The sequence below is a fragment of the Bison bison genome, unplaced genomic scaffold (assembly GCF_000754665.1).
Source record: "Bison bison bison isolate TAMUID 2011002044 unplaced genomic scaffold, Bison_UMD1.0 scf7180017864508, whole genome shotgun sequence".
NCBI lineage: Eukaryota > Metazoa > Chordata > Mammalia > Artiodactyla > Bovidae > Bison > Bison bison.
This window is the reverse complement of record NW_011495064.1, coordinates 11,962,915-11,988,695: the sequence shown is the minus strand read 5'-3', so window position 1 is coordinate 11,988,695 and position 25,781 is coordinate 11,962,915. Positions and strand designations below refer to the sequence as shown.

Sequence of the window (25,781 nt, the reverse complement as noted above, 5' to 3'; positions counted from 1 at the left end):
CGCATCCCTGCCTCCCCATCTGCCCGGTGGGGTGAGGGCAAAGAGCTCCGGCTGGGGATGGGAAAGGAAAAAGAGGCAAAGGTGGAGGTGTGAAGACCTGGGAGCGGCGGGGCCCTGGCCGTGCGAGCGCAGGGAGCCAACAGCCCTGCGCAGACGCCCGCAGCCCCGGGCCGTGCGGCGGAGGACGGCGCCTCCTGTGTCCAGGGGGCCCGCGCTGCCCGGCGCCGACCGCTGCCCTAGGTCTGAGTTCTCCGCTGCTCTGGGAAGCGAGCCTTTGATAAGCCTCCAGGAGCGCAGGAAGACATGTCCAGACTCTTAACCCAGAGCTTCCGGGACCCAAAGGCCAGAAGGACAGTCTGGGACCCCAGAACAAATTCTGGGAGCTGTAGGATTCACCCCCTGGCTTCTGCCACAGCCCCAGCTACAGTTCCTCCTGCCCTTCCACAGCCCTCAGTCCCTGCTTCTTCCTGTTGCCGGAGCAGACTGGCCATTCCTACAAACATGCCTTTGCTCAGGTTTCTGGGACGGTCCAAATCCTGACCACCCACCAAGGCACAACAAGCATCCAGTCTCTTCCTCCTGGAAGCCTTTTAGGGCTTCTCCAACTCAGAGCCTCTTCCAATTTAGCATCTGATTCCATCTCAAGACTCCTCTGTGGTGGGCCCTGGCCTTCTCTTTTCTCTTTCAAAGTCGGGCTGTATGTTCTCTTAGAACTGAGCAGTTTGGCCGAGAATAGGATCTGCCCACACCCACCCCCACCTCCAGACAGCTGGAGCTTAAAAAGTTAGTGGGCTGGCCCGGGAGGTACTTGTGCCCATGAGGGCCTTCCTCCCTTAGGAGTGACACAGGTTGTCTCCCAGGGAACCCCACCCAGTTCCTCACTCCTCTAACTGGCTCCTCTGCTCCTTCCCCCACCCCACTGATATCCCTTGGGAGGTAAGGCCACTTTGTAATCTCCCCTGTTCTTGGAATGCTTATGAAGTCCCTTCTCTGGCTGTTGACACCTCTGAACTAAACAAGCTTCGTTTTCACCCTCTCCTGAGGTCCTTAGTGAGCTGCTGGAACCTCTAGAAATGATCAGTTCAGGCAACCACCAGTTCCAAGATTTGGGAGGTTAAGCCCTCACCTCTAGAGAGGTTGTGGCTAAAACCACCAGGAAGCTGCCCTCACCATGGGTGGACATACTGACCCGACCGACTGTGCAGCCTGTGGAGGGCAATGCAGCCACTTCAGCCATTTCAAATGAGCCTCTCTTTCATCCCAGGAGTTACACAAGAATCTCTCCTGAAAAGTGCTTGCAAGGAGCACAGCACCTAGGAGGATGCTTGTCATGAGGGGAAAGAGAAAAACATCTTAAAGCCCATCAGTGGTGGGCTGCCTCAACCGTTTGCATGCTGTGCAACCGTTTGTGAAAAATTTGATGGAGGCATATATACCGACACAGCGACGTGTCCAATATATATTGAACGAAGAACAAAGCAAGTTTAAAATAGTTAAAAATACTTTGATTCAATGATTTTTTGGTAAAAATTGTTATAATAAATGTTAGTATACTTATGGGACAGAAGTAAACCTGAAAAAATGGTGGTTATTTTGTTAGGAGATTATAGAGAAGCTTTCATTTTCTTAATAATTTGGTATTGTTTAATTTTTATGCAAAATGTATATATTAGCTTCGGAATTCAAAAAGAAAAATACGTCTATGGATCATCTTGTCGGGACAGAGGGTCTTGACTGGAAGCACATTTGAGGCTGGCAAGGGTTATGCTCTAGCAGGAAGACGAGTCCCACCAACACACTGACATCTCCTAGGTGTGACTGCGTAGGAGGAGGGGGGCTTTCCTCGAAACCTCCCCGCCTGCTCCGGCTCCTCCCCTTCCCTCCCTTCCGCCCCCAGGTTGGGAAGGTAGCCAGACGAAAATTGTAGTTTTTGTTTTGACATTTGGGAATATGCTGCAATTGGCTGTTTTCTTCCAGCCAATTGTACCAGCGGGTCATGCTTGTCTCTACCCCGCAGTTAGGAAGCGTTGACTTCGCCAGCCGGAAAGCAGTGATCTTAGACGCAGGACACAACGTCCGTCCTTGCCCCTCTAGTGCCCTCGGGCACAGCGCTGCGTACCACCTCCCGACTCGGGCTTCATTTCCCGGAGTTTCTAAGGGGTCTGTAGACCAAGTTGATCCTAACCCCTAACTAAGCTCCCGGGTAAAAGGCCTTTTCTACCTTGCTCAGTCTGCTGGCGCTCTCTCGCCAGAGCCGCCGAGACCCGGCGGATGCGATTGCAGCCTGCAGCCGGAGGAGGCGGTGCCCACATCACACGGTCTGCGCGCGCCCCCTGCTGCCCTCTGTGAGAAATGACACTCTCCATCGGCCGGGCCCTTTGGCCCTTCAGTCGGAGAGCTAAGCACCAGGACCCCTTCTACAGCGCCCAGGCATTTAAAAAGCAAAATGGTGCCTCCGTGAATGGGCACAGCACCCCCGAGGCTATAATCCCACCTCGGAAGAGGCCTAAGTGACTTTTCTGCATCACGTTTCGCAGGTAAGACGTAGGAGCAAACCACAGCCTGTTCCCTGACAGCGAGTCCAGACCTCTACGAAGCACTGAGGGAACAGAGGGCGTAAATTCTCCAAGCACTGTATGAGGAGCTGTGCGGAGACTAAGATAGGGTCCTGCCTCCCGAAAGCCTAGAGCCCCAGAGCAGGAGCAGGCCTGATTCTGTGTCCTGTCAGCTGCCCTCGCGGGCCAGGGGCCAGCCCTGTGAGTGTGGCTGTTCTGTCCTGGGCTGGACCTGCCCAGGTGGTGAGCATTGACAGGGCCCTCCCCAACCAACTCCAGGTGCGCTCCCAGCACACAGAAAAGCCCCTGCTCAGGAAAGCTCCAGAAGCACCCCTCCCCAAGGGGCTGAAGCTGTGAGTTCCCTGGGGAAGAAGAGACAATGCAAGGTCAGGGCCAGAGGATCCTGAAGGGAAGAAACGGTGCCCTTCTGCTATGTACCAGCTGTGCCACCTGGATAAATGGCTTGCCCTGTCTGAGCCTTATGTTCCTTATCTGTAAAACAGCATTCATAATTTATCATAGGTTGAGAAGTGGATTCACTGCTACAACTTTGCCATATCTAGCACACAGCACATGACCTGTAAATGTTCATTAACAGCGTAATGGAAAAATAAATTGTAGTCTATTCATTTTTTGAATACTCTGAAGAAAGTGAAAGTTGCTCAGTCTTGTCCAGGTCTTTGCAACCCCATAGACTATAGCCTGCCAGGCTCCTTGGAATTCTCCATGCCAGAATACTGGAGTGGGTAGCTGTTTCCTTCTACAAGGGATCTTCCCAACCCCGGGATCGAGCCCAGGTCTCCTGCGTTGCAGGCGGATTCTTTACTGTCTGAGCCTCCAGGGAAGTCTGAATACTCTAAACCCGTGAAAATTAATAAACTATAGCTACATATATGAAACTCACATAGTGCTGAGTGAAAGAGGCAAGCTGAAAAATGGCAAGTACAATGTGATACCATCTATATAAGGTTTAGAAGCATGCAAAACATTTCACACTGTATGCTGCTTATGGATAAGTAACTGCGGCAGAATTGTAAGAACATGAATGGAAATGATAGCACCAGGCTAGAATAGTAATTCACTCCAGTGAATGGAACTGGTGAGAAGTATAAGGGGCTATATATGTGTCCATGGTACACTTTTTAAAAAAACATTTATTTGTTTATTTATTTTATTTTTGACTATGGTGGGTCTCCGTTGCTGCATGCAGGCTTGCTCTGGTTGCAGCCAGCAGGGGCTGCTCTCCAAGCTGGTGCTCGGGCTTCTCATGGCAGTGGCTGCTCTTGTCGGAACACAGGCTGTACGCTTGTGGGCTTCAGAAGCTGCTGCCTCTGGCCTGCAGGCTCTAGGCTGGGGACTCAGTAGTCGGTTGCTCCATGGCATGTGGGATCTTCCCAAACCAGGAGTCAAACTGGTGTCCCTTGCATTACAAGGCGGATTCTTAGCCAGTGGACCACCAGGGAAGTCCCACAATGACTTTTACTTTAAAAAAGAAAACAAACAAACAAAAACTGAAGTAAACATAGCCAAAGTTGACAACGTTGGATGGTGACTTCTTGGGTATTTATCATGTTTTTATCTATAACTGTCTTAGTGTTTGAAATACCTTATTATAATAAAAAAGCAGAAGATAACAGTTGCTCACCTAATAATACACCCTTTGATAACCCCCTGCGTTCAGCAGCCCTGCACCCCCACTTGACCACTTCTCCTCCATCTTTAATCTTATCCAGCCATGTTTTTCTTGTCAAACTAGAACCTAAATGCAGATGACTCCCAAATCTAGCCCAGACACCTTCTCTTACCCAACTTCTTGTCAGATGTCTCCACAGCGATGTTTCTCAGACCCTAACCCTCAATATGGCCAGAAGTACCCCTAATAGGACATGCTGAAAGAAGATAGATACTCAGATATCTTGTGGAAACTTTTGAATGCTGATGATAAATAAAAAGGTCTTCCAAGCTTTTTAACAGCAGAAGGGTTTTCTACAAATGAAAGTCAGCCTGACAGCAGACTTTTCATCTGCAACGTGAGATGCTAGAAAACAGCTGTCAGAGCAAGGAAACTGCTGTCCACAGGGCACTAAAGAGAGAACTTTAAAATAGTTTTGAGTAAAAAGGAACAAGGGGAAAAAAATTACCATTTATGTAAATTAAGAACACATATACAAAACAGCCCTGCATATTTTACATGGATCCATAAACAGTCGATAACAGATAACAAATATATGAGAGAAAAGTTTATTAGGGGAGCAGGAGAACTCGCAAGAGGACAAGGACAAAGAGCAAAAGACAGGCGAAAAAGAAGAGTAGTCTGGTGTGGACCTCTCACGGCGATGGCCCTGAAGAGGCAGGAAACGGTACTCAATCCTCTGCTCCTGAGGTCCAAAATGCAAAAAAAATCATTAAAAAAGAAAAGTGTTCCCAAATTCAGGCAATGGATTAAACAACGAGGGGTGTATGTGTGTGTGTGTGTGTGTGTTCGCGCGCACACGCTCAGTTGTATCTGGCTCTTTGTGACCTCCTGGACTGTACCCCGCCAGGCTCCTCTGTCCATGAGATTTTCCAGGCAAGAGTACTGGAGTGGGGTGCCATGCCTTCCTCCAACTCCCCTACATTCACAATGTGTGTGCGCGAGCCTCTCCTCCACCCCAGGAACTGTATCTGTATTACTTGTTTTAGATTTTACTAAATCCAAACAAACTGGATGGACTGTATTTGGTGAAGCTAAACCATCAGTTACACTCATTCATTCATGGATTTATTCATGTAGCAAATATTTGTGGGCTGACCATTCTGTACCAGGCTCAGTTCTAGGCACCAAGGGAAAAATCAGTAAGCAAAGCAAATTTGAAAAATCTCTGCTCTTTAGGGAGCTTACATTATTGTTGAGAGACATAACAAAAATAAATAAATATATATTTATTGGAGGTATATATTTATTGGAGAGTAATAAGCACTAATGGTTTCCCAGGTGGGGCAGTGGTAAAGTGCCAGTGCAGGAGATGCAAGAGAAGGTTTGATCTCTGGATCGGGAAGATCCCCTGGAGTAGGAAATGGCAACCCACTCCACTATTCTTGCCTGGAAAATTCCATGAACAGAGGAGTCTGGTGGGCTACAGTCCATGGGGTTGTAAAGAGTCAGACACAATTGAGTGACTGAGCACACACACACACATAAGCACTATGGAGAAAAAGTAAGCAGTACAGGGAAATAAGGACCCCAGGACAAGGCCAAGAAAGTCAGGTCAGGGGAGGCCTCGCTAGGAAGGTAACACTGCAGCAAGGACCAAAAGAAGGTGAAGGATTGAGCCATGCACACAGCTGCAGGGCAAACAGGAAGAGGGAATAGCGAGTGCAAAGGCCCTGAGATAGGGGTGTATTTGGTCAAGGGAAGGCCAGAAGGCCAGTGCGTCTGGAGCAGAGTGAGATGGGGACAGTAGCGCATGAGGCTAGAGAAATAACAGGAGTGGAGGACCTTGTCAGCCCCCACCTGGGGTGACTCGGGGAGTCAATGGAGTTGATAGATTCTTTACCACTAAGCTACCTGGGCTCTGCAAATTATGTAGCTTGTCTTGCTTGCGATCAGATAGTGGCTGGGACTGGACCATTCAGATTAGCTTTATTCACACATCTAGCATCTTGACTGGGAGGCTGGGACTCGCGCATTCTCTCTGCATGATTAGCTTGGGCTTCCTCACATAGCAGCTGGATCCCAAGAGCGGGCACCCAAATGGCAAAGGGAAAACTTCAGAGTCCTGCCTCAGAAGTTACACAGTGTCACTTTCTTCATATTCTACTGACGAAAGCAAGTTGTAGGGCTAACCCAGATCCAGGAAGAGGGGATGAAGAAACGGCAAGGCCTCTTTGCAACAGAGCATGTGAGGAAGAAGCCGTCTTTGAACACATACCCTACCATTCATTCCATGTGTGTGGCCTCTGGGCCTGCAGGATCTGCCTGCTGCTTTTGCTGCTGCCCTCCCTACCTCTGCCAAACCCCCCAGCTGAAGCCAGCTGAATTGGTTTGTCTCAAGTAGGGTAGAGGGTCTATTTTGTCCCCTTAAACTTTGAGAATGAATAGAGGACTGGCCTTGACCAGAAAGGCTGTGAAATTGATTGCTTAACCAAGTAAGGTGGTGAGGAAAGGGCAGGCCGAGCAAACAGGTGCAGTAAGCTGGGGACATGGCTCTACCCCCTTCCCCTGACAACTGGAATGAGGAGTTCAAAGAATGTATAGAGCCTTGCCATTCAAGGAATGGTCCCCAGACTAGCCCCACCATGTAGGAGTGCATTAGAAATGCAGAATCTAAGAACCCAGCCCAGACCCACTTTGAGTTGGATCTGCAGTTTAACTAGATTCCTGGGTGATGTGTATGCACACTAAAGTTCGAGAAGCTGGTAGACTCTAGAACAGAGTTTCTCACCTTGACCCCACAGTGGAATCACTCCAGAAGTGCCCTGGGCACACCCCAGGCCAACCAGATCAGCATCTCAAGGTGGGAGCCTGGCCTTAGAATACTTCGTTCCTCACTACGCCTTCCCCTGCTGAGTGAAGAAGCCAGGCTCCACACCCTTCCTGGCTTAGGACTCCTCACTAGGCAAGCCCTGCATGGCTCCCCTCGGGAAAGCCGGGAGCCAGGGCATAGTTTCCAGGAGGGGTCCAACCCTCCCTCTCCTCATCGGGAGCTTGTAGACACTGGTTTTCCCAGAGCACTCGCTGGACCCTGGGGGAAGTACTCCCACACCCCACGCCTACCCCTATGTTTGAAGTCAGGACCCCAAGGGGCAGCTCTCCATGCAAGTGTGAACAGCAAACAAGTCAGTCTGAACACAAATAAGGTTACTTCCTAACAGGAACCTCAATTCAGTGCTGAACAAACAGGCAGCCAGAGATCCCCCCACCCCGACCCCTAGACCACCAGCTGGTGGCAAGACCCAGCCTCTGCTCCTGGCCTGGACGTGAGGTTTCCCAGGACTCCAGTGCTCCTTTCCACCCAGTTCTCTCCCCAATCCTGGACTTGGCCTCCCCGGCCTTAGTAGGTGATGGCAAAGGCTTGGTGACAACCCCTGAAGCCCACTTGTGGAAGAGCCTTAAAACGGTTACAAGGGCACAAGGGAAGGTCTGGGCGGGTATGAGGGCCTGAGACAGGTCTGCCCTCTTTTCACTGCCCAACACACCTTCACGTCTGCCTGTGACTCACACGCACACCACCACCACCAAAATGATGACCTCTATTTCCCTTCCTTCTGAACACAGAAACTGCTTTCTAGGTCGTTCTTTCATCATCTCCCCCTCCAACTCCATCTGCTTACAAGACACTTGGAGAGGTCACACACATGATAACCCAACTCTTCCTGGGTTTTTCCATTTCAACAACACCCCTGAGTTTCTGGACCCTCAGACCAGGTTTGAATATGATGATGCAGAGACGGGCTCAGCCTGACTGGTGGTGACTTTCTTAAAAGAACCAATCCCCTTGGTCGCCTCTTCTAGTGGTGTTGGAAGTTCAGTCACTTATGAGCAGTTGAAACAAGCTGGTCTTTTAGAGGCATTACTCTGTCTCACACACACACTCTTCTACTATAACTTCATCCCCCATTCACCCCCAAAGGGAAAAAAAAATAACCCTTCCCCTTTGAAGGACTGTGAAGCAGAGAGGAGAAATTAATTCGATTAAATTCAATTTCAGGACTTCCCTGGTGGTCCAGACGTTAAGAATCTGCCTGCCAGTGCAGGGGACACAGGTTAGATCCCTGGTCTGGGAAGATTCCACGTACTGTGGAGCATCTAAGTCCATGCGCCACAATTACTGAGCCCGCGCTCTGCAGCTACTGAAGCTCACAAGCCTAGAGCCTGCGCTCCGCGACAGGAGAAACCACCGCAATGAAGACTAGCCCCTGCTCATCGCAACTAGAGAAAGTCGGCACACAGCAACAAAGATCTAGCACAGCCATAAATAAAGTTTAATAAAATTAATTTCAGCCACTTAAGTTGACACTTCATTGTGGAATTTAGAGTCAGATGGACCTGGGTTTGAGTTCTTATAGTTCACTAACTGAAACAAATCTTAGCTCTTCAAGATCCAGTTTCCCCATCAGTAAAATGGAAATGACAGAAACCATGGAGATGAATAAGATACACGCCTTACACAGGGCCTGTGGTATACTTAGGGGTTGGGTAGAGACCATGCCTCTTGTTTACTCCTTTCTTTAGAAGCTGGAGGGATAAAGGACAAACAGAATTCAATTCAGCAAATATGTGTGTAACCACTGTGGTAGGCGTGGCTGGCGGGTAAAATGACAAAGAAGCTGCTGACTGGGTCTGGGTTGTCATGAGGGCATGGTGTACAGTGAGCTGGAAACAATCCTGGACCGAGTTTTGCCTTTTGTGCAAATCTCTCCCCATTTAGCGGGCTGGACTCAATGTCCTTTTCAGTACAACAGAGGGCTTTGACTAGCTGGTTGTGAAGATCTCAACAGCTCAGTTGAAGTACTTTAGACCTCAGTTCTAGAGTACTCTCAGTGGGTAGAAAATACACCAGTTCCCTGAATTAGGGCTGTTTGCCCTGGTACTTAGACTTCCTCTCTGCTCACTGCTTCTTCCTCTGCCTTTGCCCATTCCTAAACCTGGGGAGCCCCCATGGGTCCGTACTAGCTAGCCCTTCTCTCTTCTCTCAAAGCACTTTCTTTCTGCATAATCTCCCCCTCTTCTTGCCTTGGCTGGCTTTCCTCTCTTTGGAAGTATCCGCAGAAGAAAGCCTCCTCCGAGGAGACGTCCCAGTTCTTTGAAGCTATAACTAATCTCTGTCCTTCATACTCACATGGAATCTGCTCTTGTCGTTTGACGGTTGCATCACTTAGCTGTGACTCTCCCCTACCGTGAGACTGGGAGTTCCCAGTGGGAACAAATGGTAGTCCTCATTTCTTTGTAGCCCTCGTAAACCCAGCACATAAAATAGGTCTCAAGCAAATAGATGTTTGTTGACTCCAGTCTAATTAAAGAGCATAGAATTTCAGAGAAAGTCTTAAAAGCAGCATGCATAAGAAAAAGCTGGGAAACAGTAGGTAAGTGCAAAGTGCAACGCGTGTTAGCAATGTGTGCCCCTCTGTGTCGCTGCGCGTTCCTGGGAGATGAACAAACAACTTGTTTGCTCTTGGCCTGTCAGGGGCAAGGGGGTTCGGGAGGGGCAGAGGGGCGGGGAAGCAGGTGTGGGAGGGAGCTGAGGCAGCTGGACAGGAGGCGTGGGGCTTCCCTCGAGGTAGCCTTCAGGCTCTCTCTTCCTGTAGGCTGGGCTGGACTTGAGCCCTGATATGTGAGGGCCCTGCATCTCAGCTGCAATGACCTTCATATTCCCCAGTTAGCTCCTTTCTTCTGAGTGAAAAAGTCTCCCTTTGAAAAGATGAAAGAGAAAAAGAGATGGAGAAAGAATCTACAATAGAGAAGGTGGAAAAAGAGAAAAGGGGCAAAGATTTTCAAGGGTGCTGGAGGAAAGGGCAGCTAAGGGGCCTCCCAACATACCTGTTCCAACTTCCTCAGTCCCCAGTGGCCCTGTCCTGACTAAGGCTCAGAATGTTGGTGTGTACTGCGAGGTTTCTTCCCTTAATCCTGAGAAAGAAACTAGTTCTCTACTGCGGTGGTGTGTTCTGCTGCTGTTGCTATTAGTCACTTCAGTCGTGTTCAACTCCACAACCCTGTGGGCTGTAGCCCGCCAGGCTCCTCTGTCCATTGGATTCTCCAGGCAAGAATACTGGACTGGGTTACCATGCCCTCCTCCAGGGAGATCTTCCCAATCCAGGTATTGAACCTGCATCTCTTACATCTCCTACATCAGCAGACAGGTTCTTTGCCAAATAATGGACACTAGCATAACATTTTGTTAAATTTGAACAAACTCTGTACTTTAGTTAATAATATTGTATCACATGTTCATTTGCTGTTTCTTTTACAGCACAGTATTTCTTTATATTCTCAGAATTGGATTAGAAGTTTCAAGCTTCATTCCAAAACAATTTTTAAATCATTAAGATAAAATTTCTAGATTTTAGCAATAATAGTAGATGCCAAAATGCACGCAATTATATTAAAGTTTTGAGTGAATATAAATTAGAAATCTAGCATTTTATTCATACTAATCAAACAACTGGAATCAAAATGTTATACATTTTTTAGCTGGGAAAAATTAATGTTTTCTAAAATATATATTATGTTATAATATAAAATTATATATTATACATGTTTTCTAAAATATATATATTATACAGAAGGCAGTGATCAAGACCATCCCCAAGAAAAAGAAATGTAAAAAGGCAAAATGGTTATCTAAGGAGGATTTATAAATAGCTGAGAAAATAAGAGAAGCTAAAGGCAAAGGAGAAAAGGAAAGATATACTCATTTGAATGCAGAGTCCCAAAAAATAGCAAGGAGACATAAGAAAGCCTTCCTCAGTGATCAGTGCAAAAAAATAGAGGAAAACAATAGAATGGGAAAGACTAGAGATCTCTTCAAGAAAATTAGAGATACCAAGGGAACATTTCATGCAAAGATGGACACAATAAAAGACAGAAATGGTATGGACCTAACAGAAGCAGAAGATATTAAGAAAAGGTGGCAAGAATACACAGAACTGTACAAAAAAAGATCTTCATGACCCAGATAACCACAATGGTGTGATCGCTCACCTAGAGCCAGACATCCTGGAGTGCAAAATCAAGTGGGCCTTAGAACAGCATCACTATGAACAAAGTTAGTGGAGGTGATAGAATTCCAGCTGAGCTATTTCAAGTCCTAAAAGATGATGTTGCTAAAGTGCTGCACTCAGTATGCCAGCAAATTTGGAAAACTCAGCAATGGCCACAGGACTGGAAACAGTCAGTTTTCATTCCAATCCCAAAGAAAGGCAATGCCAAAGAATGCACACACTACCGCACAATTGCACTCATCTCACACGCTAGCAAAGTAATGCCCCAAATTCTCCAGGCGAGTTTTCAACAATACGTGAACCAAGGACTTCCAGATGTTCAAGCTGGATTTAGAAAAGGCAGAGGAACCAGAGATCAAATTGCCAACATCTGTCAGATCATCAAAAAACCAAGACAGTTCCAGAAAAACATCTACTTCTTCTTTATTGACTATGCCAAAGCCTTTGACTGTGTGGATCATAACAAATTGTGGAAAATTCTTCAAAAGATGGGAAAACCAGACCACCTTACCTGCCTCCTGAGAAATCTGTATGCAGTCCAAGAAGCAACAGTTAGAACCAGACATGGAACAACGGACTGGCTCCAAATTAGGAAAGGAGTACATCAAGGTTGTATATTGTCACCCTGTTTATTTAACTTAAATGCAGAGTACATCATGAAAAACGCTGGGCTGGATGAAGCACAAGCTGGAATCAAGATTGCCAGGAGAAATATCAATAATCTCAGATATGCAGATGACACCACCCTTATGGCAGAAAGTGAAGAAGAACTAAAGAGCCTCTTGATGAAAGTGAAAGAGGAGAGTGAAAAAATTGGCTTAAAGCTCAACATTCAGAAAACTAAGATCATGGCATCCGGTCCCATCACTTCATGGCAAATAGATGGGGAAACAGTGGCTCACTTTATTTTGGGGGGCTCCAAAATCACTGCAGATGGTGCCTGCAGCCGTGAAATTAAAAGATGCTTGCTCCTTGGAAGAAAAGCTATGACAAACCTAGACAGCTTATTAAAAAGCAGAGACGTTACTTTGCCGAGAAAGGTCTGTCTAGTCAAAACCATGGTTTTTCCAATAGTCATGTATGGATACGAGAATTGGGTCTTAAAGAAAGCTGAGCACCAAAGACTTGATACTTTGAACTGTGGTGTTGGAGAAGACTCTTGAGAGTCCCTTGGACTGCAAGGAGATCCAACCAGTCAATCCTAAAGGAAATCAGTCCTGAATATTCATTGGAAGGACTGATGCTGAAGCTGAAACTCCAATACTTTGGCCACCTGATGTGAAAAACTGACTCCTTGGTAAAGACCTTGATGCTGGGAAAGATTGAAAGCAAGAGGAGAAGGGGATGACAGAGGACGAGATGGTTGGATGGCATTATGGATTCAATGGACATGAGTTTGAATAAGCTCCAGGAGTTGGTGATGGACAGGGAAGCCTGGCATGCTGCAGTCCATGGAGTTGCAAAGAGTTGGACGTGACTGAGTGACTGAACTGAACTGATATTATACACACTATTTATATATATATATATGTATACAAAAGTTTTTCTACTATGCTTGATAAAGGCTTGAGAAAGAACAACAACAAAAAGGAGATGGAGAAATTGGAAAACAAAAACTAAGTGAAATAGGAGCATTGAATATGAAATAGGAAAAGTGAAACAAACCAGATAAAAGTAGAAGATTGTCTTATAGTCCAGTTATTTTTAAACATGGCTGCTCATTAAAAACACATCTGCAGCTTTGGAGAAAGAAAGCAATATCTGAACATTTGTATGTTTCAAAAAATTCTGAGATAATTCTGATATGTATCTGAATTTTAAGAAGTGATTATTGGTTCTTCTACTAAATGGTAGTTTTAGTGATATAGAATTCTATTATTTTCTATTGACCAATCAAGATAGAATGGTATTAAGTGAATAATAGTTACATAATCACAATAGTAGAAGACATTTATCAGTTTTCACAGTCAATAGCCAGACAAAAGATAAAAGATAATTACAATTGCAAGCTATAATGGAAAACATGATTAGCTTAACAATATCAAATAATAACATACAATCTGGGGGGTTAAGTAGAGTGATGCGGTGAGTGGAAGTGTGTACATGTACATGTTTTCATCCAGCTAGCCAGTTTATGTCTTTTGGTTGGTCCATTTAATCCATTTACATTTAAGGTAATTATCAATATGTATGATCCTATTATCATTTTAATTGTTTTTGGGTTTATTTTGTGTAGGTCTTTTCCTTCTCTTGTGTTTCCTGCCTAGAGAAGTTCCTTTAGCATTTGTTGTAAAGCTGGTTTGGTGGTGGTGAATTCTCTTAACTTTTGCTTGTCTGGAAAGCTTTTGATTTCTCTGACAAATCTGAATGAGAGTCTTGCTGGGTAGAGTATTCTCAGTTAAGTTCTTCTCTTTCATCACTTTAAACATATCATGCCATTCCCTTCTGGCTTGTAGAGTTTCTGTTGAGAAATGAACTGATAACCTTATAGGAGTTCCCTTGTATACTGTCATTTTTCCCTTGTTGTTTTTAATATTTTATCCTTGTCTTTAATTTTCATCAGTTTGATTACTTTGTGTCTTGGTGTGTTCCTCCTTGGGTTTATCCTGCCTGGGACTCTGCACTTCCTGGACATGGTTGACCATATCTTTCCCATGTTAGGTAAGTTTTCAGCTATTACCTCTTCAAATATTTTTCAGGTCCTTTCTCTCTCTCTTCTCCTGCTGGGACCCCTACAATGTAAATGTTGGTGCGTTTAATGTTGTCCTAGAGGTTTCTTAGGCTGTCTTTTTTTCTTTTCATTCTTTTTTTCTATTCTGCTCTGCCACAGTGATTTCCACCATTCTGTCCTCCAGCTCACTTATCTGTTCTTCTGCCTTAGTTATTCTGTTATTGATTCCTTCTAGTGTATTATTCATCTCTGCTTGTTTGTTCTTTAGCTCTTGTAGGTCTTTGGTAAACATTTCTTACATCTTCTCAATCTTTGCCTCCATTCTTTTTCTGAGACCCTGAATTATCTTCACTATCATTATTCTGAATCATTTTTCTGGAAGGTTGCCTATCTCTACCTCATTTAGTTGTTTTTCTGGGGTTTTATCTTGTCCCTTCATCTGGGACATAACTTGGTGCTTTTTCATGCTGATTAACTTTCTGTAATGTGGTTTTTGTTTTAGTCACTACAGGACTTTGTTTTTTTTTTTTTTTTTGCTTTTCTGTCTACCCTCTGATGGAGGAGGCTAAGAGGCTTGTATAAGCCTCATAAGCCTCTTCTGTTAATTTTAGGAAGTTGATTGTGAAGGAGTAGGACCATGAAAGTTAGGATGGAGACATGTATGGACAGATTCCAGTGAACCTGGGGACCTTGAGTGCCTAAGTTCTGTTGAACCTCTTTTTTCAGTGGCAATGACCCTTCCACCCCAGTAAGGAATCTTCCTTGCCTGTGGGGCCTGTAATGGCCTTCCCTGAAGTAGTGGTCTTGATTTTTCTCAGGATCTACCTCCACTGCTTATAGGCTTAAGTCCAGACAGACTTTAAAGGGTGAAATACAAAGCATGATTCATGAGAAGGTATGATAAACACCAAAATAATTGCATGACTTTGCTAATTTATATCAACAGAAACCTAGGGAAATGTATAGATATGGATCCCTAAGGTACAGAATCAGGATAGAAGGAATATAAAGTCAGATTAGGCTATATTTATTTACTAATGTAGAGATTTCTGATTCAACTGAGAGCTTGAGTGTTTCCAACCATTTGCTCAGTTGGTTGATTGAAATCTGGAAGTTAGAAAGTCAAAACTTCTTTGGTATACAGTAGAAGAAAATATTCAAAGGTTAAGAAAGATTGGAATGCTTTTATCATATAAGACCTCTGAAACTTTGGGCTCTGCTCTTTAGAGTATTAGTTCCCCAAAGAGAAATATTTTCTCAGGAGACACAGAAGTGGTTCCATTGAACTATAAATTGAGACTGGCCCTGGCTACTTCGGGCTTCTCTTGCCAGTGAATCAGCAAGCAAAGAAGGTTACTGTATTGCCTGGGGTGGTTGGTCCTGATCAAGGGTGGGGGATGGGGAGCATCTTAAAATCCATAGCAAAACTTAAAACCCATAGCAAAACTACTGCAGACTAATACAAGAAGGAGTGCTATTGGCACATACCAGAAACAAAGGTCACCCTATCAGGCAGGGAATATGAAATGGGGAGTGGAGGAGTGTTTATAAATACCAGCTAAAACAACACAAACTGTTGCAGGAATAAGGACAAAATTTTTCTTTTTATTTCAACATAAATATTTTCATGTTTTAACCAAAATTTTCCTTCCCTTCCAATTCATCTACTGTATAAATAAAATTTTAACACTAATTGTTACAGGATGTAATGGGTAGTGTGACTTAGCTAGAACAGAAGTGAACATCACCAAACTGTGAAAACTATGAACCTGTAGACTTTATATCCTCTTTTGGCAGGGCAGAGTTAGAAATGAACCTTTTCCACATGGATACCCAATTGATATGACATATTTTCATTGTACAGAAATAGGTATATCATGTTAAGCAGAAACACAGTTTTGCTGTCATTTGCTTTCAATCTTTATTTGAAAGTTGCTGCTGCTGCTAAGTCGCTTCAGTCGTGTCCGACTCTGTGCGACCCCATAGATGGCAGCCCGCCAGGCTCCCCCGTTCCCAGATTCTCCAGGCAAGAACACTGGAGTGGGTTGCCATTTCCTTCTCCAATGCATGAAAGTGAAAAGTGAAAGTGAAGTCCCTCAGTCGTGTCCGACTCCTAGCGTCCCCATGGACTACAGCCCACCAGGCTCCTCCGTCCATGGGATTTTCCAGGCAAAAGTACTGGAGTGGGGTGCCATTGCCTTCTCCATTTGAAAGTTAAGTCTGGTGAAAACAAGTATTTAAGGATGCCAAGTTGACATAGGGTGGACAATGATGGCTTTGTACTTTGTCACCTTAGCTAAGCTGGAATCATACTTCCTAGAATTTCCTTTCCTCTGTGGTTCTGAGGTAGGATTGGCCACAGGAGAAATTTCCATGAAAGGTAGAAGTGAAGTATCTGAGTTTATACTTGGAAGGTCGCTGTTCGGTCAGGTGTTATTGCAGCTCAAGCACAGAGCTGTGGGCCTGTTGGTTCACTTTACTGGTGTAAGGCAGGAGCTGAGTCTGCAGCTTTTAGGTCTCACTGGATCTCCTTCTTCAGCTTCTTCAACTCCTGGGCTAGGTACAATTTTAGCTCTGAGATGAATTCAGCTATTGCTCTCTTACATCACGGAAGTTGGAGGCTTCGAGGTAGTGAAAAAAGTGAGTTTCAGTTTCTTCTTATGAGTTTCAGCTCTTCCTCGAAGGTTCCAGTGATTCCATTCCTCTCCACTTCATGTCCACTTTCATTCCTCACTGCCTACCCTACCTACTTGAAGTCTCAGTACTAGATGGAGAAGCAATATCCATAAACTGTTTAACTAGTTCCTATAGTTATATAAGATCAGATTTTCATAATAAATGCTTTATTCCACATCACCCCTAGTGGATTAGATTTTCTAATCAAATCCTGTTAGCTCTGTGGGTTGTAAATATCTTCTCTCATTTTGTGATTTGTCTTTTTATCTTTGTTTATGGTGTCTTTTATTGTATAGAGTTCTACATTTGAATGTTTTAAAATTTTATTGTGTTCCTTGTATTTAAGGAATTACTTCTTATCCTGAGGTCATAAAACTATGCCTTTTTGAAAAAAGAAATCTCCTTTTATCTTTTTCCATATTTATTACAAAGGTCCATATCATCAAAGCTATAGTTTTTCCAGTAGTCATGTATGGATACGAGAGTTGGACTATAAAGAAGGCTGAGTGCCGAAGAACAGATGCTTTTAAACTGTGGTGTTGGAGAAGATTCTTGAGAGTCCCTTGGACTGCAAGGAGATCAGACCAGTCAATCCTAAAAAATCAATCCTGAATATTCATTGGAAGGACTGATGTTGAAGCTGAAGCTCCAATACTTTGGCCACCTGATGCGAAAAACTGACTCATTAGAAAAGACCTTGATGCTGGGAAAGATTGAAGGCATGAGGAGAAGGGAACAACAGAGGATGAAATGGTTGGATGGCATCACCGACTCAACAGACATGAGTTTGAGCAAGCTCTGGGAGATGCTGAAGGACAGGGAAACCTAGCATGCTGCAGTCCATGGGGTTGCAAGGAGTAAGACATGACTGAGCGACTGAACAACAACAAAAATGATAAATAGACACTACAACATTGGATATGCATGTCTTATTCTTGACTTTAATTAGGACTGCTTCTGAAGTCTCATTTTTAAATATAATTCTTGCTGTAGGTTTTTAATGACCATCCTTTACCTTTAGTTCAGTAAAGTGTATAATTTTTAAATGAATGAGTGTTGAATTTTATAAAAATTTTTTCTGTGTCTATTAAGATCATTATATTTTTATTCAATCTAGTTTTGTAGAATACTACTTTGATATCTACCTTTTCACCCTGAAGTTTACTAAAAATGTCATTTTTTAAATGATTATAGAATGTTATTAAATATTCTTCTGCATCTATTTAAAGTATCACATTTTTTTTCTTTATTTTGTAAATATGGTGTACACCTCAATAGATTTTATGATGTTTTCTTACACTCCCAGGACAAACCCTACTTGATCATGATTATTATTATATAAACTGCCAAATTTGATTTGCTAACATTTTATTTAACAATTCACCACCTTAGGATCATAAGAATAATTGATTTAAAATTTTTTGTCTCACAGTATATTATTTTCTGGTTTGGACATCAAGGTTATGCTAGCCTCAAAAATGATTTGGGTAGCTTGCCCTTTTTTCAACTGTGAAACAGTATAAAACCAGGATTTCTTAAACTGTTGGGACTGGATTTGGGAGGTTGAAAGGAAAAATGATTTGTAAAATTTTGATTACCAGTTGAACAGTTAGTGGCATATTGTTTTCTGTTTTTTCTAAAGTCAATTTTAACAATTTATATATTTCTGGAAAATGATCTTTTTTATATAAGGTTTCAAATGTATTGACAATTCATGATAATCCCTAACAATGAGATGATCTCTATTTCTAGCTTTGTTCTGCCATCATTTCCACTAATTCTTATTTTGTCTTTTCTCCTTTTACTCTTGATCAATTTTGATAGTGTTTTGTTTATTCTATTCTCTTTTTCAAAGAACCATTTTGGATTTTATTGGTTTTTTCAACTGTATCATTGTTGCATATGCTGCTGCTGCTAAGTCCGACTCTGTGCGACCCCACAGACGGCAGCCCACCAGGCTCCTCCGTCCCTGGAATTCTCCAGGCAAGAACCCACTGGAGTGGGTTGCCATTTCCTTCTCCAATGCATGAAAGTGAAAAGTGAAAGTGAAGTCACTCACTTGTGTCCAACTCTTAGAAACCCCATGGACTGCAGCCTACCAGGCTCCTCTGTCCATGGGATTTTCCAGGCAAGAGTACTGGAGTGGGAGTGGGGTGCCATTGCCTTCTCTATCTGGCTACTATATGTTCTGTGAATTGGGATTTAGATCTAAAAACTTGATCAGATTCATGTTTGATGTTTTTTTTGACAAGAAAACTTCATACATAAAGTTGCATACATTCACCAGTAGGCACATAATTTCTAGTTGTCTTTCTGACAACTCCGTTGTCAGACAACTCTGTTAGAGGCCACTGATGATTCTTGCCATTATGATTAATGCTAATTTCTGTCTCACCACTCTAGTTGTCTAAAAAAATTTTTTTTCTAGTAAATTCTTCAGACAGATTCTGGGAACAATATTCTCTCTTTCTCTTTTTAACTCTTCACAAAAACATTTTAGGAAGTTAGGAAAGCTATCCTGGCCTTTTCTCCTGATCTGGAATAAACACTCATCTCACTTAAACATAGGCTAAGAGTTCTGTCTTTTATGTAGCAATGTGACTGCTTCTCTATTTGGACTTTTTTCTGCTATCTTTTTTTGTATTTTCTGTTTAGCATTTTTCTTTTAATTTCTGTTTGACACCTTTCCCACCTTCTAGAGAACTGATAAAATTTTCCATATACATCCTGCCCCCTTTTAATAAGCCTTTACTGGTTTGGAAGATATGCATTGGATTTCTGTTCTTTTAGTCTTTGCCCTTAAGTAGTTAATATACATTCTTAACTATTATTTTTGTCCACTAATATGTAAAATTAGCCAATATCTTACATTTTTCTCCTGAACATGACAATGACATTCAGAGGCCCATTGCATAATGCATTCAATCTTATTTTGCTGTGTGAAGCGTTAGCTTTTTCAATTAAAAAAGATTCTTTTTAACACTAAACAGTTGATAATTAATCAACTTCTATATTTTTCTTATACCTGTACCTCTTGGGGTTTTTCCCTTGCTAAACTACTCTTTAAATAGGTTTCGTAAGGAATGGCCTTTGGGTTGCAAACTTTCTTGGCCTCTGTGTGTCTGAAAATGTTTTCATTTTTACCTCTCTCTTGAATGATAGTTTCCATGGATATACATTTTATGTAGACAATTAACATCTCTCAGTACTTTAAAGAGACTACCTCATTGGTTTTTTTCCCATTTCTTAAAAAACTGTGGTAAAATGTGCAAAGAATTACCATCTTAACCAATTGTAAGTGTGCATTTGTAGTATTAAGCACATTTACATTGTTCTATAACCATCACAACCACCCATCCCCATAATTCTTTCCATCTTGTATACTGAAACTCTATACCCCTAAATAAAAATTTCCTGTAGTCCCCTCCACCTAGTCCCTAGCGACCACCATTATATTTTCTGTCTTTATGATTTTGACTACTCTACCTTATGTAAGTGGAATCACACAGTATCTGTTTTATTGTGGAAGGCTTACTTCACTTAGCACAATGTCCTCAAGTTTCATCCATATTGCCGAATTTCCTTTCACTGAAGAGATATGGCCAAAATGGTGGAGTAGGAAGACCCTGAGCTTACCTCCTGTCACCAGCACACGAAATTTACAACTACTTACAGAGCAACTAGCTATGAGGACAACCTGAAGACCAGCAGAAAAGATTTTTCTGCAACTACAGATATGAAACCTGGAGAAGGAAATGGCAGCCCACTCCAGTGTTCTTGCCTGGAGAATCCCATGGACAGAGGAGCCTGGCAGGCTACAGTCCATGGGGTCACAAGAGTTGGACACAACTTAGCAACTAAACCACCACTACCAAAGATATAAAGAAGGACCCACAAGACAGGTAGGAGGGGCAGAGACCTGGTATGGTCAAGACCCCCATCCCTGGATAGGAAATGCCAAAACAGGAGGCTAATCACAACTGTAGAGCTTCTTCCCAAGAAGTGAGGGGTCTGAGCCCAACATTGAGGCCCCCAGGCTGGGGGTTCTGTATCAGAAGATGAGCCCCAGAACATCTGGCTTTGAAGGCTTGCATATGGGAGAGCCAGCAACAGTAGAAAACAGAGACTCTGTTCTTAGAGGGCACACCAAAATATTATATAGTCTGAGATCCAACACAATGGCAATAATTTGTATGAGCTTGGGTCAGACCTACTTTCTGATCCTGGGAAAACCTCCCAGAGAAGTAGGAAGCGACTGGTAGTCCCTTAGGGGCAGCCATTTGGGGGAGCTCATTCTACCAGGACACTGGTGCTGCAAAGCACAATTTCGGGATCCCCGTCTAGTTTATAATGCTAGGAGCTTACTCATCCACCAGCAGGTCAGAACCAGTCCCAAGACCCCCAGGGCTGAGCAGCCAGACATGCAAGGACCCAGCCCTGCCTGAAAAATGGCTCAGCACCAGCCTTCCCAGTCCCCACAGCCAGGCACCCCAGGACCTGGTTCCACCTACAAGTGGCCAGCAACCACTGCCCAAGGTAGGACCTGGCAGCCAGCTGGTCTGGGGGCCAACCCCACTTACAAGCATGCCCATGGTAGTCAGCCTCACCACACCAGAAAGGCCCATGAAGCCTGCTTAGGAGGCACCCTGACAGAGGGGAGTGTATTTCTGGGCCCCACAGGATGTCACCTGCATAAGATCACTTCTCCAAGATCAGGAAATGTAACCAACCTACCTAACACATAGAAATAAACATGGAGAAGTAGTAAAATGAGGAGTTAGAAGAATATGTTGCAAACAAAGAAGCCACACAAAACTCCAGAAGGAGAACTAAATGAAGTCTACTTATCTCCAGATAAGCAATCTACCCAATAAAGAGTTCAAGGTACTGATCATAAAAGATGCTCAACAAACTGAGGAAAAGAGTAGATGAACCATGGGAAGTTTAATAAGGCATCAGAAATTTATAAAGAAGGATGAATGAGATTTGAAGATAATTACTGAAGTGAAATTGTTATAGGTCATCAAGCTAAGAATTTTGAGTTGGGGGGAATAATTCTGGATTATCTGGATGGACCCAGTGTAATCACAGGGGTCCTTATAAGAAGAAAGCAAGGGCTTCCCTAGTAAAGAATCCACTTGCCAATGCAGGAGCCACAGGTTCCATCCCTGGTCCAGGAAGATCCTACATGCTGCGGGGCAACGAAGTCCACATGCCACAACTAATGAGCCTGTGCTCTAGAGCCCACAGGCCGCAACCACTGACGGCCGCGTGCCCTAGAGCCCGTAATCTGCAGTGAGAGACGCCACTGCAACTAGAGGGTAGCCCCCACTCTCCACAACTAGAGAAAAGCCCGCACAGCAATGAAGATCCAGCACAGCCACAAAAAAAGCAAGCAAGAATGTCAGAAAAAGGGAGGAAGATTTAAAGATGTTATGCTCCTGCACTTGAAGGAGAAAGAGGCTAGCTAAGAACAAAGACCTACTAGCAGCCTCTAGAAGCTCGAGAAAAGCAACAGAACAGATTAAATAAGAAATGACCAGCAAGGAGACAGATTCTTCCCTTGGAGATTCCAGAGGGGAGACAACCCTGTCAACATCTTGAATTAGTCCTAAGAGACCCAGTTTTTACTTCTGACCACTAGAACTATAATATAATAAATCTGTGCTGCTTTATACCAAAAAAAGAAAGAAGAAGAAGAAGGAATTGAAAGTAGATTAGATGATACAGAGAAACACTGAATTAGAAGACAGATGAATGGAAATCACCCAAGTTGAACAGAAAAAAAATTTTAATGAGGACAGTTTAAGAGACTTCTGGAACAATATCAAACATGCTAATATTTACATTCCAGAGGCCCAGAAGGAAAAGAGAGAGAAAGGGAGGGGCAAAGAACTTACTCAAAGAATTATAAGTGAAAACTTCCCTAACCTGGGAAAAGAAGCACATGCGGGTTCAAAAATCACAGAGTCCCAAATAAGATGAACCCAAAGAAGTCCACACCAAGACATGCTGCAATTAAAATGGCAAAAATGAAGGATATTTAGTTATATTTAGACATAAATATAATTAGCTATAAATATAAAGATACTTAAAAGCAGCAAGAGAAAAGCATTAGTTACATACAAGGGAACTCGCTTATAACTCACACAAAAGGAAAGAAATCCAAATATAACACTAAAGATAGTCATCAAATCAAAAGTTATGAGAGTAAAAGAAAAAGGAACAAAAAAGAACCAGGAAACAATTAAAATGGCAATAAGGGCATATCTATCAATAATCACAAAAGAATATCTTCATGGCTTCAGCTAAGCTAAAAGGTTTCTCTGGAAAGACATAAAAGCAGATTGTTAAGCTTTATTACAATTAGTTATCTTGTTCATTAAAAGAAAATATTAAAAGAACGAGAAGGCAGGCCACAGAGTGGAAGAAGATATTAATATTTGCATCTATATATACTGTAATAAAAAGCTTAATCCCAAAATATCTATCTCTATCCATAACTACTCTTACAAATTAATAAGAAAAAGATAGTAGCCCAATGGAAAAATATGGAAACTGCTGGAACAGGGGCTTCACACAAAAGGGGATATCCGAATGGCTGATATCCAAAAGCTCAACCTAAAGAGTTTTCAGGGAAATAAATGTAAATTAAAATACATTTTTCTAAAGGTCACATAGCTAGGGGGATTTGAACCTAGGCAGTCTGTTAACCTCTCTTGCTCTATTTACTCGTATGTAAACTAGGGATATAGAAAACAGATAACAATGTACTGAAATTCAGTGTATGTATGGAAAACCCAGACCTAGAGACACAGTGACCATACTTTTTACCTAAAAATCAGCACAGACTTAACAAAGTTTTCATACATCTTCTATTTTACAAGTTTTTTCTTGTTATTTGTCAACTCCCCCTGATTCCAGGGTGCATGCTGTTATTGTAAATAGCTTCTCTCCTCGCCACAATAGCTATCATGAGAAGGCAATGGCACCCCACTCCGGTACTCTTGCCTGGAAAATCCCATGGACGGAGGAGCCTGGTGGGCTGCAGTCCATGGGGTCACTAAGAGTTGGACACGACTGAGCGGCTTCACTTTCACTTTTCACTTTCATGCATTGGAGAAGGAAATGGCAACCCACTCCAGTGTTCTTGCCTGGAGAATCCCAGGGACAGGGGAGCCTGGTGGGCTGCCGTCTCTGGGGTTGCACAGAGTCGGACATGACTGAAGCGACTTAGCAGCAGCAGCAGCTAAAAACTCAATCTCATTCAACTCTTGTAAGAATCTCATTAGGTAAATATTATTTTCTCACTTAAGAGATCATTCCCATTTTATAAGAAATTGAGGCTTAGAGTGAATAGACCACTTATCTAAAGTTACAGTTCAGTGACAAAGTTGGGATTTGAGGCCAGGTTTATCCAACTCCAAAACCCACATTTTCCATCATCTTGCTCCACGGTTCCCCAACCACCTAAGTCGCTATCATTGTAGGCCCCAAAAAAGCAGTGTTTGTATCCCTCCTCATAAGGCCCACTTTTGGTACTTTAGCACTGCAGTCTGGGTAGTCCTAGGGGTAGTGGTTGTCAACACAGACTCTACCTCTTGGAGGAAAAGCTCCTCAAAAAGAAACACATTGAGGGGGACTTCCCTGATGGTCCAGTGGCTAAGACTGGAGCTCGAATGCTGGAAACAGGAGTTCTATCCCTTGTCGGGGAACTAGACCCAGTGCAGCCAATTTTTTTTTTTTTAAGAAAAAAACATGGTGAGAAATGAAATAGTATATGTAAGATTTGAAAGTTATGGGGTCCAGAACTTTCCAACTCCCAGTGGATCTGACCTCACCGGAAGAGAGAGTCCTTCCCACCCAGGCCCCTTCCCTGGAGCTCTCATTGCTGTACCCTCATTTCTGACCCTGCATTCTCTGGCCACAACACAGGAGACCTAGACCTGGGGTCAGATGGGACACCTGTTCTTCGTTTTTCCCACAATCTCACGTTGCAGACTGCCTGGGGTGGGGGTGGGCTGGGGTGTTGTTCAGAAGGCAGGGCCAGTATTTGCTCAAGTGGGAAGTGGGGAGGGACAGGAACCCAGCAAGATTTCCTCCAGCCCTCACTTAGCAGAGCAGACAGGGCATACTGGTGTTCCAAGAGCTAACACCTATGGACAACGCCACTGAACTGCGCCTCGACCTGCTAGAGTGGCTTCAACATTAGGCATTGATTTGAGGAGGCAGAATACCATGGGAGCCTGGAAGGCAGGAATTCCTCCCAGTGCCACAATCACTGCTTAGTGCTCACTGGCCAATGCTACATGGTTTAGGTGCATTAACTCTTGTGTGACCACACAGCAACTCCATGAGGTACCCACTATTACTATCCATTTTACAGACAGACATTGAAACAGTAACTTGCAACTTACCCAAGGACATCCGAAAACACCAATTATCCAACTGTAAAAGGGAGATGCACATGCTTGCCTTACACCTTACATAAGGCAGGTTTTGTAGGACACTAACTCCCATGCATTTGCAATAAATTCGTATTTCTTACCCTTCCTTTTTTTTTTTGTATACCGGAAAGATTTTTCCATTGGGGCTTCAGTAAGGTGAGAGTGCAGAAAAGTCCCTGAAAAGACACAACAGAAATTGATAACTACAGCGGTGTCTCCAAGCAAGAAAAGGTGGGAATTCTACTTTTCAGTGTTTAAACAAGGTATTTCAATTATTTTTTTTTTAATTTTTTTTTTTTTTTAAATTTAAAGGCTTGCACAGTCATAGGTGAATGTGGCCAGGGCTTTCAAAGACAGTGAGCCGATGAGCCAAAACCTAAATTCGCGGCACTACAGGGTGGCTCGCCTGGGGTCACCAGCAAGCTACAGTGAGTTTAGGGTTCTTTTCCCTACTGCACAGGATGGGGATATATTTTACGAGGAAGGAGGAAGGGCGCTAAGGCGCCCTGGGCTTTGGAACGTTGCGGGGGTCCTGCCCCCGGGAGGTGGCGCCCACCTGGGCGATGGGAAAGAAAAGCCCGGCCCCGCCCTGTCCAATTTAAGAGCCGCGGGAGACAGCTGTGACGGTTCCTGGCCGACAAGGCTCGCTCCCTTATTTAAAGCAGGTGTCCTCCCGCGCCTCCCGCGCCGCCCACAGCCCAGAGGCCCCAGCTCCCCTTCTTGGGCCCTTCC

General features: G+C 43.7%; 1 protein-coding gene across 1 annotated transcript in view; it reads left to right on the top strand.

The window, feature by feature from the left end:
* The first annotated feature begins 4,891 nt into the window (after window positions 1-4,891).
* NOTO (notochord homeobox) overlaps window positions 4,892-25,781 on the top strand; it is a 27,198-nt gene continuing 6,308 nt past the window's right edge. Inside the window, exon 1 of the mRNA XM_010829877.1 lies at window positions 4,892-4,915. Within this exon, the coding sequence (XP_010828179.1) occupies window positions 4,892-4,915 (24 nt within the window). The remainder of the gene's footprint in view (window positions 4,916-25,781) is intronic.